Source organism: Sprattus sprattus (genome assembly GCF_963457725.1).
Source record: "Sprattus sprattus genome assembly, chromosome: 20".
Taxonomy (NCBI): domain Eukaryota; kingdom Metazoa; phylum Chordata; class Actinopteri; order Clupeiformes; family Clupeidae; genus Sprattus; species Sprattus sprattus.
Genome location: NC_137918.1, coordinates 8,771,221 through 8,779,459, shown reverse-complemented (window position 1 = coordinate 8,779,459; position 8,239 = coordinate 8,771,221). Strand labels below are relative to the sequence as shown.

The 8,239-nt window shown below is 41.9% G+C and overlaps 2 protein-coding genes across 2 annotated transcripts in view; both read right to left on the bottom strand.

Moving 5' to 3' along the window:
• fabp4a (fatty acid binding protein 4a) overlaps window positions 1-425 on the bottom strand; it is a 1,210-nt gene extending 785 nt beyond the window's left edge. Inside the window, exons 1-2 of the mRNA XM_080858678.1 lie at window positions 278-425; window positions 1-88 (exon numbers count right to left, since the gene is read on the bottom strand). The exon at window positions 1-88 is cut by the window's left edge and continues 88 nt beyond it. Of these exons, the coding sequence (XP_080714804.1) occupies window positions 1-88; window positions 278-350 (161 nt within the window). The 5' untranslated portion in view covers window positions 351-425. The remainder of the gene's footprint in view (window positions 89-277) is intronic.
• Window positions 426-5,891: 5,466 nt separating this feature from the next.
• mrpl53 (mitochondrial ribosomal protein L53) lies at window positions 5,892-7,067 on the bottom strand. Its single transcript, XM_080859708.1, has 3 exons — window positions 6,964-7,067; window positions 6,410-6,522; window positions 5,892-6,093 (listed from the first exon to the last, which is right to left on the bottom strand). The coding sequence occupies exons 1-3, from the start codon at window positions 7,053-7,055 to the stop codon at window positions 5,975-5,977; spliced, it is 324 nt and encodes a 107-aa protein (XP_080715834.1). The 5' UTR covers window positions 7,056-7,067; the 3' UTR covers window positions 5,892-5,974.
• Window positions 7,068-8,239: the final 1,172 nt, after the last annotated feature.

Genomic DNA, 8,239 nt, shown 5'->3' with positions numbered 1-8,239 from the left:
TTCAGGCATATCATTCCTTGGTCATCCACACTAACAACAAGATTTGGCTTGGTCCTGTTTCCGACCTGACGGGTGGCAAAGCCAACACCTGCAAATTAAGAGGGGAATTAGGCTCCATCATATTTAAAACAATTGCACAGTATTCTTCCTCCCATGTATGTAAAATCAAATGCTTTAGCGACATATAATATTTAAATGTCTTTCTGAAACCACTTTAAATTGTGTCTCCAAATGTTAGTTTGGACAGTTTAAATGTAATGGAAAAAAAATCTCATACCCAGTGCCTTCATGTACTCATCAAAGTTGTCACTAGTAACCATTTTCCATGTTCCGACAAATTTCTCAACCATTTTTCCAGTGGACTTGGGGGCTATCCGTGGTGATAATATCCTCTGCTCCGTTCGAGGCGTAATTATGCTCTAAACTTCAAGACCCCCAGTATTTCAAGCCACTCTTGAGCGTGAGAGACCCAATCAACGCACTGAACGTCACACTACGCGGTTCCTCAATCCGGGCGATCTAAATCGATGGAGAAATGGGGAAAAGTTCACCATGTCAAAAAGCATTCAAGTCATCTGTCTTGAATTCTACGCTTAACTGTGTTGTCAGCAGAAAGAGGTTAGTCAGACGGACGAACAGGGTTTGGTGATGGACGAAAAAACGTGCAGATTACACAAAGGTTTACCATTACATGGTATTCACAAATATTTATCATTAGATGATATTCACAAAGGTTTATCATTATATAATATTCACAAAGGTTTATCATAAAAAGGTATTAACAAAGGGTTTATCATTAGATGATCTTCATAAAGGTTTATCATAAAAAGGTATTAACAAAGGTTTATCATTAGTTTATTTTTTTGATTCTGCAACGTTGCTTCACACATGGAAGAGTGCTGGGTAAATAATCATTAAGGCTGCTGCTGACTGCAGTAGTTATGGCGTGGGTCCATATCAGAAATGCGTGTTAGAGCTGCATGGTCATAATCCCAATATGCACACTCTTATCAAGGGGTGCACACACACACACACACAGATGCACACACACACACACACACACACACACACACACACACACACACACACACACGGAGGCACAGACACACACTCTTCAAGGTGTGCTGGCCAAGTCATGCATGTCTGTGAGGGTCAGAAAGAAGCACTAAAACACTTAAACACGCTCACACACACACACACACACACACACACACACACACACACACACACACACACACACACACACACACACACACTCATCAAGGGGTGCTGGCCAAGCCATTCATGCCTGTGAGGGTCAGAAAGAAGCACTAAAACACTAAAACACTAAACACACACACACACACACACACACACACACACACACACACACACACACACACACACACACACACAGGCACAGACACACACACTTCAAGGGGTGCTGGCCAAGTAATGCATGCTTGCGAGGGTCAGAAAGAAGCACAGAAAACACTTAAACACAAACACATCCACACAACACACACACACACACACACACACACACACACACACACACACACACACACACACACACACACACACACACACACACACAGGCACAGACACACACACTTCAAGGGGTGCTGGCCAAGTAATGCATGCTTGCGAGGGTCAGAAAGAAGCACAGAAAACACTTAAACACAAACACATCCACACAAACACACACACACACACACACACACACACACACACACACACACACACACACACACACACACACACACACACACACACACACACACACACACACACACACTAATCAAGGGGTGCTGTCCAAGTCATTCATGCCTGTGAGTGTCAGAAAGAAGAACAGAAAACATTAAAACAGCATGCAGACAGAAAGCCCAGATGCCCCAGATACTATGGAAACACCCAGACTCTCACTTGGGTCAGTACCAGGTCAGATCTGGACCTGAACCTTTTCAGTGCGGGCCAGAACTAGGATCAGCATGATAGGTCACCAGCTTTTATCACTGGTCAGCAAACCTGCTGGCCTGACAGCATGGCGGAGCTCTGATGGACTTCATTTATAAATGTTGAAGTGTAACCTATGACAGTCTCTTGTTGGTAATACTGTTAGTATTGTTAGTATTGTTACTGCTAAAATGGGAATGTTTGTATTTTGACTGATTGCTACATTTGATAGTTTTCCAAAGTGTTTTTTTTTTTATATATATATTTTTTTAAGAGATCTTGGATACAACACACACCTTTCCATATTATTGACCTTAAGACTTCTCAAAACGAGTGTGTTAAGCCTTGGTGAAAAGCCTCAGTGTTAAGCCATGGTGACATTTCATGCAAAGCCTTGCTGTTAAGCCATGGTGGAAAGCCTTGTTGCAAAATCCTCTTCAAGTCTGGTTGAACTGAGAATCCATCTAGGCATTAGTCTCATCTTTTCATTCTCTTTAGCAGCCTAATGATGTGTGTGGTGAAGGGGAGGAGAGTTCAATTAAAAGTTAAAAGCCATTCATCAGTTAAACCAGTCCAGAGTGTGTTATTATGTTTGCATTGTTCATGGCCTCAGTTATAAGTGTGTGAGTGTGTGTGTGGGGGGGTTATTATGTTTGTATTGTTCATGGCCTCAGTTATAAGTGTGTGTGTGTGTTATTATGTTTGTATTGTTCATGACATCAGTTATAAGTGTGTGTGTGTGTGTGTCATTATGTTTGTATTGTTCTTGACATCAGTTATAAGTGTGTGTGTGTCGTTATGTTTGTATTGTTCATGGCCTCAGTTATAAGTGTGTGTGTGTGTGTGTGTGTGTGTGTGTGTGTGTGTGTGTGTGTGTGTGTGTGTGTGTGTGTGTGTGTTATTATGTTTGTATGGTTCATGGCGTTAGTTATAAGTCACTTTGTGATTAAATGTTTGGTCAAACGAATAAATGTAAATCTAAACAGAACTGGGTTAGTGTGTGTGGAATTTCAGGAATCCCAATTCCTGGCTGAGCCATGAGAACATGAGGGTCAGAGCGGCACACACACACACAGACACACACACAGACGCGCACACACACACACACACACACACACACACACACACACACACACACACACACACACAGAGACAGACAGACACACACACACACGCACACACAAACACACACACACTAAGCCATGAGAACATGAGGGTCAGAGCGGCACACATGTGCTATATGGATTACAGAGTCCAGAGGGGCTATGACTGACATGCACACACACACACACACACACACACACACACACACACACACACACACACACACACACGGAAACACACTCACGCGCACACACACACACACACACGGACTCGTACACACACAGGAACACACACACACACACAAACAAACACACACACACATTAACGGACACAGACACACACACACAAACACACACACACACATATACGGACACAGACACACACACACTCACGCAGACACACACACACGGACGCACACACACACACACGCACACACACGAACACACACACACACATTCACAAGCACACACACACACACACACACATCCACAGGGGCTATGAATCATGCAGGGATACTCAGGCTCAGAGCCAGGAGGACAAGAGAGAGAAAAACAGAAAGAGTCCATACGTCACACACACACACACACACACACACACACACACACACACTCACAGGACCCTGAGGCATGAAAGAGTCCATGCGAAAGAGCAGCACCCTGAGGCATGCTGAAGTGGGCTGAGGTTGAGAACTCCGTCCTGTCGTCTTTTCCTAATCAATTTTCCTTGACCTCGATGGGAAACATCATGAGTTCAAGGGAAGATGTAAAGAGGAATTCATAAGGACTTAGGAAAAGACCAAGAGCAGAACCCGATGCGTGCTGAAGGAGTTTCTGTTCCTCTACACTTGAAACTGTTTCCATCTAAATGTCATAAGATTAGAGTGTGGAGAATGACAGTATGTTCGTCTGAACAAGGGTTGCTAACCACACGTTTGTTGTAAAAAGGGTCATGTGTTTGGCAATAAGGTTCATATGGTTGGCAAAAAGGGTCATGTGTTTGGCAATAAGGTTCATATGGTTGGCAAAAAGGGTCATGTGTTTGGCAATAAGGTTCATATGGTTGGCAAAAAGGGTCATGTGTTTGGCAATAAGGTTCATATGGTTGGCAAAAAGGGTCATGTGTTTGGCAATAAGGTTCATATGGTTGGCAAAAAGGGTCATGTGTTTGGCAATAAAGGTCATATGGTTGGCAATAAGGGTCATGTGTTTGGCAATAAGGGTCATATGTTTGGCAAAAAGGGTCATGTGTTTGGCAATAAGGGTCATATGTTTGGCAATAAGGGTCATATGTTTGGCAATAAGGGTCATATGTTCTCCAGCCGGCAGCTCCTGCTTCTCCACACTGCTCTCTCTGGGCGTGCCCAGAAGGGTGTTTGTCTGTTTGTGTTGTGTGTTTGTTTGTTTGTGTAACTGTTTGTTATCTCACACTGAAAACACATCCAGACATTCTTCATGACGTGTCACACACACACACAGCAGAGCACCCTCCCCAGGGACATCTCTGATTTCCTGCTTGCTGCTTTGATAGTTTGCTGTAATAGCACGGTGAGTGTGTGTGTGTGAGTCTGTCTGTGTGTGTGTGTGTGTCTGTCTGTGCCTGTGTGTCTGTCTCTGTGTCTGTGTGTCTGTGCCTGTGGGTCTGTGTCTGTGGGTCTGTAGTGTTTGTGTGTGTGTGTGTGTGTGTGAGCCTGTCTGCGTTGTGTATTTAAGATTACATTTCTGGGATATGCCCTTCTTTATCATTCATATCATATATTATGTTGTTTATTTTTGTTATTGTTGACATTCTAGTGTTAATTCTGCTAAGTACCTTAATACATAGTATAACAACCGGCAAATCCCCAAGACTCAAGGTCACTGAAATAAACCCTTAACTGGAGAACGCTATAAACTCACTCAGACACGTATTAAAATGCGAATCCCTTGGGAACTCAGAAAGTTAGATAGCACTCTGAACAAGACTTGCAAGACTACACACATACACACATACACTCGAACACACACACACACACACACACACACAACCTCCTCAAAGATGGGAGTCACTGATTATTAGCACGATTGTGATAAGAAACAGATAACTACATCTTAAATCTAAAGCAATTATTTTAAACGTCTACAGGAAAAGGAAGTCCACGGGATCTAGAGAATTACCCTAGATTAAACACACACACACACACAGGATCTAGTGAATGACCCTAGATTAAAACTGGACACCTCCTGTCCCCTGGAGGAACAAAATGGCTCCTTTGGACTCCTGCTGCACCCCAGTGGCTCAGCAGCCTCCACTGCCCATTTACTCACACACTGCAGGATAGTTTTCACTAGTGTGAAACACTGATACAATAGTTTTCACTAGTGTGAAACACTGATACAATAGTTTTCACTAGTGTGAAACACTGATACAGTAGTTTTCACTAGTGTGAAACACTGATACAATAGTTTTCACTAGTGTGAAACACTGATACAATAGTTTTCACTAGTGTGAAACACTGATACAATAGTTTTCACTAGTGTGAAACACTGATACAGTAGTTTTCACTAGTGTGAAACACTGATACAATAGTTTTCACTAGTGTGAAACACTGATACATTTTTGCATTATCGAGCCCTATGGCTAAAATGACCAGAGGCGTCAATAGGCCATGAAAGCTCTTTTGGGAAGTCTACCAGAGCTCCCCCATGCTGCCAGGCCACCATGTTTGATATATCAAGGAGATATCAGATCACCTGTTAGCGGTCAGCAGGAAACATCTCCAAGTTACCTTAAGGGAACAAGCTATCAACCCTTGATGCAACCCTTGTGTTTTTACTCTGTAAATGGAAACACTCACTTAAAATGAAGAACACTAGTTTCAGAGAAATGAAAAGCGATTTATTACAGAAAAAGCAACACAAATATATACAAATCCCATAAATACAGCACTAACAAACTGCTATTTCTTGGCCCCCATCTTAGCTTGTGGATCCTTGGCAATACAGCGAGACTGGAACACTGACAGCATCTCTCGGCTGGTGAGCTTGGCTCCCCTCATCACCAATCTTTCTCCGTCCGCTGCAAAGCACAAAAGCATTAATATGGTTATATATGGTATATACGTTTTTTGAGAAGTGTTTCCTTCACTTTGATTATTTTCTACATTGTATATTAATACTGAGGACATTTAAAGTACGAAAAAACACATATGGAATGATGTACTAAACAAAAAAAGGTGTTATCTACCATGTAGAAAATAATAAAAGTAAATATTTCTAAAAAAAATTAGAAGGTGTGTCCAAACTTTTGACTGGTACTGTATTTAGGTTTTCCAATTTCCAACAGGAGGTAATAATTAAGATGCAGGTTATAAATACTACCGCAGCCAACTTACAAAATGCGATGTCAATTACAGGTTCGGATGAGTCGTGTTTCACTTGTGTCTTCACCTCACAGTTCAAGTTGGTCCCTCTAGCCTTCTCCGAGCCCACCAACACCAGAAACTCTCTGAAAACACAGCGATGGATAGGTTAACCCACCAACACCAGAAACTCTCAGTAAACACAGCGATGGGTTAATACTGATACCAGAGGTGTCAACTCAATGCAAATACATTATGCTGTTGGAGTGGACGTGGTCGGCTTGCTTTCTTAACACGTTAACATCTCTGAGAACTCCATGGTGCTTTTCAAGAAACACCTCGATTTCTCAACTGTCACGAACACGAGTGATCATAGCCAGTATCACCATGTAAAACAAATATTTTTTTTACGGTTCAAAATAACCCCCCAAAGAGTAAACCTAGCTAGCTATCTAGCATATGACATGCAAGCTAGCACGGGTTGCCCTCCGTCAGGGTTCAACTACATTTGAGAAGATTTTGTTTAGGCACCAACAAATGCGGCAGAGTCATACAACTACCAATTTAGAGGGCTGCCACCCTCTTACCTTGTAGAGCGGGTATTTGATTCAAATGGACAAAACTGCACCGCTATTTCCTTCACAGCCTTCAGAATTACTCGTCCCTTGGAGGCCGCCATATTGATACTCCATCAACAACCTTTGAACTCATGTCTACGTAATCACGTATACAGAATCGCTGTGAAAAGGCTGCAACGTTATACAAAGTAGCAAATTGCACCTGGTCACATTATAATACAATAAGTCTATTGGTCATGATATAATACAATGATGATATTAATGTAATGACAGCTATTATATTTTATTCCAAGAGAAAAAGATTGGTCGAATTATATTGTACAATATTTTATTGCCTAACTTTTACAGGGCCATTTCTTAAAAAAAAAAAAAAAAATCACGAGGTAACGTTATGAACGTTACGATGCGCATTGAAGATTAAAGACACATGCAGATAAATTACAGGGTAAACTCTTTCAGTCAATATTGATTGATGCAATATTGATTGGCCTCTTTTATTCATACGCTAGATCTCAAAACTGACATACACTGTAATATACTTAACAGACAACAATTAACATTAGACTATATCTTAAACTATAAAAGAATGGGTGAGTAAAACAGTGTCGGCAAGACATACATGTCACATAGCATATTTTAACCACTAGGTGGAGCCAACCGATAACAAACTATGTTCGCAGTGCCCTGGCCCTGAAAGGCCAGATCTATCCTTGAGTACCCTAGTGTCCAGCGAAACTGATGCAGGATAACATGACAACATGTCATGAGCAGACCACTTCCTGCTGTCCTAACCCTCACACAAACACTTCAATAGAAAATTAGGGGAGACCCTTCAGATATCAGTCTTCTTTTGTTAGCGTCTCAACTGAATAACGAAGATACTTTTCTACTCGTAACAGACAAGTGAATAACCAGTGAGATGAGAGACGCGACAGCCGTTGATTTCATGGTGTGACAGATGAGACTTAGGTTAGGACCGTACAAGAGGTCACCACTGGAGGGCACCACTGAGGTACAAGAGGTCATCGATGGAGGTCACACTTTAAAGTTCACTGGAGGTCACACTTTAAAGTTCACTGGAGGTCACACTTTAAAGTTCTCTGTGTTTTCAGTTTTGCAGTTTGCAGTTTGCAGCTTGCAGATGGTTCACCGCGAACAAACATGTTCATCAGGAACTTGCTCAAAGTATTAGGGCAAAAATCTGAAATCAGTGGTTACAGTTAATGCTTTCATGATCTGAAATCAGTGGTTACAGTTCATGCTTTCATGATCTGAAATCAGTTGT